Raw genomic sequence first — 10,645 nt, 5'->3', positions numbered from 1 at the left:
TGAAAGTGATGGACAACCCATTGATGTAAACAATAGCCATGGACTTGCCTACGCGGGATGAGACGGCTCCGAGAAGTGCGTAGGGGCAACCAACGATCTCACGTACTGACGCTTTTTCTTTTCAGACTTTGGCAAGCTGTCGTATTTGGCAGCAGTTCGAGCGCATCACTTGTTGTGCAGGGCACTTCCCTGTAGTATGCTGCGAGTAGCCACAGAGCATATACTGCTTTGATCCAGATTTAGGCAGCCTTTTATATCTTGTTGCACATCTAAATCGATTTCTTGGACGTACAGTTGCTTTACGAGCCTTGCCGACTCTATCCACGTCCATTTGTTGCTGCAGAGCAAAGCAGCTTGTCTTTCTACGACTTTAAACAGTTGCGCTTTGGTGGGCGCCTTTTGGAGGATCAGGCCCGCGTTCAGCTGCATTTTTGCTACAGCTTGCCGTCCCTCATGCCGACTACTATGCGGTGCCGGATCATCTCGCCATGCAATTTTCCGAAACTGCACAACTTGGGCAGCCGGTGTAGCTCTGGGACGAACTTTTCGCTACCCTCTCTTTCCAGTTCTCTTCTGAAGACTCTCGCTCTTTCGTACACGTTATTTTCTACCACTATAAAGTGGTTCTCGAACGCCTGTAAAACGTAGTTCTAACTGTTCTCCAGCTCTTTTTTGAACTTGAATGTGGCAAGGATGTCTTCTAGCTTGTCACCCAATACGGAGATTTGTAGAGTCGTATACCTCTTGCCCCGAGCATTTTGAGCTGAGGCCACTCACGATGGGAAACGTTTGAAGGTACGATTCCTTTGCGACTTCTCACAACTACGCCCGAAGGAACTCGTGTGTATTTACCGAGACTTGCATTTAAAGCTGGACGTTTTTTCCTTGCTGGGCTCTTGACCCCTTTATTAGTCCCTGCGCGGCATGTTCGAACACACGCTGCCCTAGTGTAGTATTGGCGGAGATCTAGAGACGTGCAATTGTCATGTTTTGTGTTTAGTCAGAGTGTTTTTATTTTTCAGGACTCCTCGAAAGTGCACTACCGAAACATTTTTCGTCCGGTGGGTTAAGCCGACAGCTGCGTGCTGTTGACTGAGGTTTCGCTTCTGTATCAGCAGTAAACACACACACCGCCGCCGTAATAATAAACACCACAGCCGACTATTTAGTGCTTCGTGGATCATTCGCGTGAAAACTAAACAAAAAAGGTACGACCAGCTGTGCCGGTCCGCACATACCCACGGGGGGGGGGGTGGGGGCGCATCTCGTGACGCAAATTGGAGCCTTTACATCACGCATCACAATAACCGGCACACGTAGACTGCTTTGGCCGTCCTATTGCCTACCTTCACCCATGACTTAACTTTGGGAAAGAACGCTTTGAGTGACAACGAACTATTATTGATTTGCGGGGGAATTCAATCAGTTTTCTGTCGATCGCGCCGTGCCGGACGCCCAAACGACTGCGTACTGTAAAGGTTATGGACCACCACGTCACGCTGTGGGCCCGTGCAATCCTGATGATAGGCGTCTGCTGCAAAGATGCTGCTTCTGGCACCGATGCTAATGTGGAGAGCGACGCGAGCTTGCTTATGGAGAATGGTGGCTCCGCCGTAAGACGTATTGCGAGCTTGAAGCCACGAGAATCCCAGGTTCTTATCACGAACACCCCCAATGAACTTAAGCCTTAAAAGAAGTGTCCTTTCATTGCATTCCTCGAAGAAGTTCAAAAAGAAAGTATTACGATCACCTTGAACTTGTAATTGTATGAAAAAAAAAACAATTTCATACAACTATCCATACGTCGTTCGCTAGCTGCCGTCGCGCTCGCGAAGAAAACAGACGGTACCACGAGGTTTTCCGTTGACTACCCACAATTGCACGAAATCGCGAAAGAAAACATAAATCTGCTCCCACGAATCGATCATGCCATTTTCCACCTCCAGAATGCGACGTGCTTCTCTTCTATGGACCTGAAAACCTGCTGGGTTTATTAAAACCGAAGTACTGTACAAGCTGAAGGTGATGCCGTTTGGACTGCGCATAGCCCAAGCAGCGTTAGAGACAGTAATTTAAAAGGTGCTAGCTGACCTCAAACATCACACCCACCTCTTTACCTTGACGAGGCTTCAGTATTCTCCCAGACCTTGTACCAGCACCTCGCGAGGGTAAAGTCAAGTCTGCACACATAAAGAACTTGAGCAATGAGGTTGAAAACTGGATAAAGATGATTTGCGTACAGGAAACAGATGTTTTTGGGCCACTTCGTCACGGAGAAGGGACTCCTGCCTCAAACAGAGAAAATTTCACTTGTAGCCAACCCTCCGAGGCAGAAGTACAAGAAAGGCGTGGGAAGGCTCCTCGGGTTGTGTGCATACGATCGCAGCTTTCTTGGTTGAAAACTTCGCAAAAATGACCGAACACCTTACACGCCTGAATAAAGTAGCCGTTTAGTTCACCTGGGAGGGCGAGGAGCAGCATGCTTTTAAAAGCTTCAAAATCACCTACAGGGGCCGGCAGTCCTGGCCAATATCAACCAGCACATATGCTAATACAAAAGCACAACGGCTGTAAGAAGGTAATCGCTTACATTAGCTGCTGTCTATCAAAAAAAGAAAGGTACTGTTCAGCTCTTGTAAAAGAGTGCTTCACCATAATTTGAGCTGTTCTCGGTTTCGCCAGAAGCTGTACGGTCCGCCAGGTAGCGAGGTCACAGACCACCCAGCAGTGTGTTGCGCTCGTATATTTAAAGGACTCATCGGCCCGTTTTACGTGATGAAGCCTGTGTCCACTGGAATTAATCGTGGCCATAGTTTACATATTGTGCCGAAAACACTCGGGTGCCGACTGCCTCTCACACGCCCCTTCCGACACGCCGCCACAGGACTCTGATGAAACCACCGCGTTCCTCGGAACCGCGATGGAGAGGGAACTAGCCGCCTACGAGCCAGCGGACCCCGCGTTCCGAACTCGAAGTATCTAGCGTTGTAACTCCATTGGAGGATGTAACTTCGTTTCGCTTTGCCTAAAAAAAATCGGTGCTAGAAAGGAACAGTTTTACCATACAACGAACCGAAGTACATTGTAGCTATCTCTTCTGCCTCCGCGACGAATTTCTAGAAGCAGGTCCCTCCGACCCACCACCAGGGCTCTCTGCACGGCAGGCATGCTCGGAGAGCTCAAGACCCCATACTACCGGTGCCGCCTTAAATACGACGTCGCCGGCTACACCCGGAGCTTCCGTCACTGTGAGTGACCAAAAAACGCGGCCAACGACACCCGCTGTCAAATGCAACTCATCAGCTTGCCATCGCGGCCCTTTTAACAGATGGGAATGAACCTTCCAGCCCCGTTCCCCAGGTCACAAGCAGAGAACAAGTGGATTGTCGTAGCGACAGCGTACATGATGCGCTACGCAGACATTTCTGATATTCCTTAGGAGGACTAGTGAAGAACTTGCAAAATTTTTCAACTACCTAGTTGTGGAGCGCGATGAGGTCCTTTCGGTCCTAATTATGCACCGCGGTATGACATTCACTCCCTAGCTCACGCAAGGCGTCCCGCGTTACTATAACGCAGATCACGGGAACACCACTGCGTACCGACCACAGGCGAACAGACTAACCTCACGACTCAAGGAGACAATCGGCAACATACGGTGTATGTACGTCGACGTTGAACGTAACACATGGGAGAAAATACCACATTTAGTTCCATTCCCATAAAGTACAGCTATCCAGGAGACCACGATTGTGTCTAAGGTCGACAACTGACGACGAGGTTCGACGCTTCGAAAAAGATGACGATGACGATGTTCGACATTTCGACGACAATGTTCGACTCGTTGTGGACGACGACCTCCAAGCCGACGTCCAACAATAACATCTGTGGGCGGAGGAGGCGGCCACTGCGCTCGCGTATGAACTACGGACCCACATCTCGTGGGTCCATGACTATAACTTCGGACGCCGAGGTTACGACTATTAGCAGTGCAATCTTGTGTGGGTTTGGCCTCCATTTTAACCACGTGGGCTAAAAGAGCAGCTCCTGCGATGCTATTTCGGACTCTGCTAGTTTTAACTACGTGTTGTCCTCCTCATATTCAAAGTTGTCCCTGACAGGGACTTTGGCAGCTTGAAAGACGCAGCGGCCCGAGTTGTTCAGATGGTCCGTCTGAATTATGACTATGCATTATCTCGGACTTCTCATTTTTTGGTCTCTCGTTTTTTTTGAGCATCTGTCGACACTCTCTGAGATGGGTCTTATATTTTGTTTATTTTGTGTTGTCGCCAGCGTATGACCGTGTCCAGCTGTATAATCCAGGCACAAGTGGAACGCACTTTCCTGTCTCTTTCTCCTCTACGCCCCACAGGCCTTATCTTCTCATAGGATTAGTGTTTTCCTTGTGGTCACTAGAAAACAATTGTGCGTCTTTGATTATCGATGTCCTAGACCTGATAAGATGGTTCTGCAAGTATTAACACTGACAGATAAATTCCCTCAATGCTCGTATTGTCGCATTCGATGCTCCGATGCTAGCCTCCGCACGTAGGTTTCATGACTGCTCTTTCGTTTCTAGTGTATTTTTCGTTCTTAGCGGAGCACCGGTTTACTGAAATAAGAACTTGTTTTTTTTTTCTCAACAAGACTGCATTATCCTAGGCCTCGTGATAATATGCTAAATTTTTGTTCATAAACACTGGGGCATTTCGCTTGACAATAGGGATGCGATTTACCGAAATGTCAGTTCGGGTGTCTGCTGTTCATTTCTGGTTTATATGCAATGAAAAACAGATTTAATTGAAGTTGAAGTAGTAAATACGCAAGATCTGTATAGCTGGACTAAACTAAGAAATGGCTACGAGGAGGCCACATCAAGCACCGATGAGGCTGATAACAAACGGTTAAAATCTTCAACTTGTAAAATTCGCAAACACCTTGCTGTTCTAAATATACTATGCTTGTCGAATAAAGGAGAAGTTTGAGGAGTACCGAAAAAAAATAACCAAACTATTTTACGTTTAGATTACCGCGCCAAGAATGCCTGTTATAACACCCGCAACAACACGAGCACCTAAAGTGGCAAGCTCGCAAATTGCTCTCAATAAAGCTTGAATAATAACCGTGCTTTCTTCAATTTCCCACAGTTTACACCATTTTAATTATGCCATCACAACGGTTATTGCCTTATTAGCTATTGCTGGCCAACAGGGTGTTTTATCAGTTATTGGCGGTAATGATCCACTGTAGTCGTTACTGTGCACCAACCACTTCTATGTCTTGCGCCTCTACGTAGGCTTTCTGCGTTTTATTAAGCTCGAAGTTAAGTAGAGTTGGAGGGATTACCTGAAGTCCTCCCTGTCAACGGGAGCGCCCGTTAACGGCGTTTAGTTCTTAAAAAACGCCCAACCCACTTGCGAGCCTGTTTGAGAACTCACACCCGTTCTACTTTGCACCAGAGATATGTGACCACACATTCATATAAAAGGTTGAAAAATTTCGGACACGTGATATATCATAGGCCACTAAAGACAAGGGAAGGGAAGAGAGCGCTCTCTCCGGCAGAGAGCGCACAGCTTTCGCCGCGTAGAGCAAGGCTCATTTTAGAGGAACAGATTATGCGCAGTTCTCATCCCGCCCAGCTCCAGTCATATTGGGCGAAGTTTTAAAGTTCTGTCGGAGAAGTATTGCTGGATTTTTCCCCGAAATGCAGGCCAATACTTGGTGATCAGTGTTGAACTTCCCCTTTAAGAGAAAACAGAAACACTCTAATAGGGTGACAAAAAAATATTTTACTCACATTTTTGTTGCTGAACAAGAAGGAGCATTATCCTGTTGTTTGAAGGCTCTGCATAATAAGGCACAATGCAGCAGAAATACAGAGGACATTTCACAATAAGCCTAAATAGCATGTCAAGATATAAAATACACTGAAGTTAATTTTACAAACTTCTGTTCTTGCTTTTATTGCATAGACTGACTCACCTAACTACTCTTTTATTCGTGTATCCAGTCTATAAAGTAGCATTTATTTTAAAAGCCTGAAAGAATAAAAATTTCATGCGACCTCGGTGGCGGCCGCAATATCTAATAGCAGTGACGCGTGTTCGAGGTGCACTCTGATTAGACTATGTCCAAAGTTTGAATTCAAACCTATTTCGGCGTCATTTTTCTGAAAGTGCGGGTTTGGCGTACGACTCAGTCTCTTGCTGGGCATTTTTCATGTAGCAGGGATCGGTGTAACGTGCTTCTGCGATGTTGTCGTCTGTAGAATGACAGAACCGCTTAGAATCACGAAGTTCACTGGCATAGGCGTACACAGTGGCTGAATTCTCCCCACGTGATCGGGGCGTTTAAATGCAGGCAGTTTTCCTCTCGTTTAGAACTTACTGGATCGTCCCTGTGTCGTAAACGGCGTGTTAGAGAAAGTCGATTATTTCGTCACTGTGCCCGCAAGCTGTCGGTGCTTAAATAAACACCACAACAACGTGAACTAGCTTCCTCATGCAGATGGCTAGTTGAATTAGGAGACTTCCTTAGAGACCGAAGGGATTGCAAATGTGTAGCCGTGCTGCTGAACGCTCCGCTAGTTCACCGAGCCCCTCTTGCTTGTGTTACGCCTGACCATAAACGCTGCGAGTGATTTTGAGTTCTTGGAGCCTATTTTACTTCACTGACTCTTCTTCCGCCTTTGTTTGTCCTTGATGTTTCTACTAGTGCATTAGCCAGTGAAATGTCGCATGTTAGTTTGCGTGAGGCTACTCGAACTTTATGTACTTTACTACGCTTGATGCAGTCTGCAAGCTCACAAAATAAAGGGGCATGCATCAAGCATTATTCATTTAGCGGGTTTGTTTAGACTGAGCGAGCGATTTCGGAAAATCCGCCGATGGCATGCCGACTTACACAGTGGAAGGGCTGGATATCCGGCAAGGACCGCTGTCAAGGCAAGCTATCTCATGTAAGCCTTATAGTAAACGTCAGACGATATCGCCAAGGACGCTTGAGAGATGAAGACAGCGCTTTTGAATTGGTTTTTTTTACTGAATCAATTCGCCTAAACGGACCTACACTGGTCGCAACATGGCATAGGGACTTCAGTCTAAAATTTCGGCCTCTAATTCCAGAAAAATTGCTAACCAGTTGAGTGCCCTAACAGGCTAAATCTACATCTTATAACTACAGGTCTTATATCATGGAAAAAATTGCAAGCATTCTACACACAAACTTCTCCACCGTTGTAAAAACGTTTATGCTTCACTGACAGTACCTTTTGCTCCCGTTACCTCGATATTACAGTCGCGCACTTTTAACCATTACATATACCCGTACCCACCTTATAATGACTTGACCCTGATAATCTTGATATATTTATGTAACAACACTTTTACCATAGAGTGCTGGATTACATGTATATTTATTAAACCTTCTTGGAACCGAAGTTCTTTATGTGTTCTAAGTAATTACTCCTAGTCTCAACGTCATCATCATTATGGGCCCATTGTAAACAGGTTCATGCCTAATACAGGAAGAAGGATGCTCCCAAAAATTTAAGACTCCCTGCCATGAGTTGGGCGAGTTTTTTTTTCGCCCTTGAATTTTTTTTGTGGTTACTGCGAACGATACATAGACTGGCATTATATTTGTAACTGTTCTTAGGTAGACCCTTCGTTCAGCACGTATTCCGCATGTCCGTAAGTGGCACTACATGTCCTTACCGAACAAACTCTTGGCACTTACTTTGAACTAATATGTTCCGCGGACGTGTGTGCCCTAATTGAAGTAGCAGCTTTGGATTTAAAGAAACCTCCTCCCATCATTCATCCCGCCGTGGACAAATCGTTGGACAAATCGTTTGACGCAAATCGTTGGCCCTATTAAATATTTCGAAAAAAGGCGAATAGCACTGGCAATGATGACTGCAACCTTGATATGTATCTTTACCGAGTCCCTCGTCGCGTATCTTTCTGTTCTGCTACATGCATTACGAGGCACTGGCTCCAGCAGTTCGGATATGCCAATTGCTAACTCCGACCTCCGACCACGGTCTACGTGGCGGCCGCTGGGAAAGAAGACGTTCTACGTCTCCCGCGGTAGTCGAGGGGCGGCGCTAGTTGACCGGCCTCTGAGCTTTTGTAAATATAAACCCCCGGTTTAAAGTCGAGAGAGAAGCCGCTGCGGGATAGCGTAATGGCGAACGCACCGCACCGGTTATGCGGAGATGTGGAAAACGGCGCATTTTTTCTCGACCTATACTTTCACTTATTTATCAATGTATCAAGGAAACGTGACAAGCCCACGTCATTCGGCCCTATTAAATATTTCGAAAAAAGCCGAATAGCACTGGCAATGATGACTGCAACCTTGATATATATATATATATATATATATATATATATATATATATATATATATATATACACGGTAAGGTATAAGAGACAACCGAGAACGACATTAAAAATAACAGTAAAAGTTTACTGACGTTTCAGGACGAGGGCTTCCTTTCCTCAGGAAGTCCTCTTTCTGAACCGTCAGTAAACTTATATTTTTATTTTAATGTCTTTCTCGTTTGTCGCTGTCTCTACTTACCTTATTTTTACGCGCTCTGTGTGAGTGGTTATGTTTCCAGGCTATGTATATATATATTGTGGCGTGGTTCTAACTCGGACGATCATCCGCACGCGGCTGCCGTGTGGACAGCGCCGGCGTGGGAAGGCAAGCAAGAGGCAAGGACAACAGGCAGTAATCCTCTGGGGTGGTTTATTCTCCAAACCACCCTCACGCTCCCGTCTTCGGCCTCGTCGACGGGTCCCGCGTTGCTTGAGCGGCCGAGTCGGTTGACTCAGGCGCTACTGGTGATAAAGCCACCTTACCGGTGACGATGTTCGTCGATGCTCGCGTAGATGAGCCGGTTTCGCCCGGCTCCTGTTCCGGTGGTCGTCACCTCCCGAGTCCCGCGCGCTCTCTCTGCGCCTCTATTCTCACCTACCGAATGACGACATGTTCACCGCCCTGCCACCCCATTGGACGGCCGGGTTTCCGCGGACCCATGACGTGCCCTGGCTGTGGAGCGAAGGTAACGGCGCCTCCTCTCCGGCCATTGCGGGCTTCCGCGATTGCCCCCTCTCCACACTCTTCCTCCCTTAAAACTGATGCCACCTTGGTCGAAGGATGGCGCCAGGGGAGCGATTTCTCTAAGACCTTAGATTTCGCCTCCACGTACTCGTACAGGCGACCATGGTGAGCAGCTCACATGAGCTGCGACCGCTCCTCCTCCCTTCCGGCCGTTCAGGGAGCCGGTCTACGCCCCGGGCGATTTGACCCGCTCGAGCGAGTGTTGTAGCGGTGACCCGGTGGGGGGAGCGTGGATGGGGGCCTCCATTGGTTCTTGGTTACAGGTTTCTGCGTGTCTCCTGCCGTCTCATCCCTTTGAAAGTACGGCTTGAGTTCGGTCACGTGAATGGGCCCTGACAACCATCCTGTGATGGAGTCTCTCAGCTTGTAGTTCAACTGCGAGATTTTCTCCGCCACCCACAAGCGGCCCGACCCATTTAGGCGCGATACTTGCAGGTAATCCCGCGCTTGCATCGCTGAGCGCGTGATTACGCCTCAGCACGGTGTCATCCCTTTTGTACTCCACATTTTGGTGATCCCAGTCATATGTGGCTTTTTGCGCCGCCCTGACCTTCTTCCGGTTCCGATTTGCGGCTTCGATGGCGTTTGCCAGCCGGAAGCGCAGGCGGCGCAGGTAGTCAGCCATCGCCATCCGCGCTGCCTCGTCGTCGGCCCGTTTGGCCAGGACTGTGTCGGTGGGTGTCGGAAGTTCTCTTTCAAAGGTGAGAAACGCCGGCGTGAAGCCGGTCGAGTGATTCTCCCTCGTGCGCAAAGCGAAGGAGATGGCATTCAGGTGTTCATCCCAATCCCGGTGGGTGCGAGCGTAGGCCCTGAGGAGTAGTTTCACATCCCGGTTTCGGCGCTCTGTCACGTTGGGCTGGGGGTGGTAGCATGATGTGGTTTGCTGCCTAACCCCCATGACGGCGCACGGGTCCCGAAACACCTTCTACGTGAAATACGTGGCGTTCTTGGTGATCAGCTGCTTGGGAAAGCCGTATTAACAAACCACAACGGACACCCTTTGCAGGGTTTCCTGCGCCGTCGCCTTGCGCAGAGGGTAGATTTCTGCGAGCCCGCTGAAGTGGCATGTCACCTCTAGTACGTACTTGTACCCCCGTTTGCTGCGGGGCAGCGGGCCTATCAGATCGCATGCCAGGATTTCCCACGGCTTCGTGCTTACTATGGACTGCAGGAGGCCCGGCGGTGTCCACCTTCTTGCGCTCTTGGCAGACGTGGCACGTACATACGTACCTGCACACCTGGGCTTTCATGCACGGCCAGGTAGCATGCCGACAAATTTTTTGCCATGTCTTGGGCGCGCTACCGTGACCGTCTGCGTCGTGGTAGTGCTCCAACGATGCCCGTCTGAGTTTGCGAGGAATTATGGCCTTGAAACACTCTTCCGAGTCGTCTTTTCCGGGAACGTATTTCAGCAGAGCACCGTCGGCATCCAGCAGGAAACTGTCCAGCTCACTAGCCGCCCTAGAGCTTATGCCCTCCGCCATACCCATGGCTTCAGGGCTTCCTAGGT

General features: G+C 48.4%; 1 protein-coding gene across 1 annotated transcript; it reads right to left on the bottom strand.

The window, feature by feature from the left end:
- Positions 1-2,450: 2,450 nt before the first annotated feature.
- Positions 2,451-10,033, bottom strand: LOC144163835 (uncharacterized). Its single transcript, XM_077694526.1, has 3 exons — positions 9,686-10,033; positions 3,082-3,153; positions 2,451-2,459 (listed from the first exon to the last, which is right to left on the bottom strand). Exons 1-3 carry the CDS (start codon positions 10,031-10,033, stop codon positions 2,451-2,453), a joined length of 429 nt encoding a protein of 142 aa, XP_077550652.1.
- Between the last annotated feature and the right edge of the window lie 612 nt (positions 10,034-10,645).

This window comes from Haemaphysalis longicornis, unplaced genomic scaffold, assembly GCF_048455015.1.
Source record: "Haemaphysalis longicornis isolate Haplotype H1 unplaced genomic scaffold, Haemaphysalis longicornis Haplotype H1 scaffold_13, whole genome shotgun sequence".
NCBI lineage: Eukaryota > Metazoa > Arthropoda > Arachnida > Ixodida > Ixodidae > Haemaphysalis > Haemaphysalis longicornis.
Note: the sequence above shows the minus strand (reverse complement) of the source record. Positions and strands in the feature narration are given on the sequence as shown.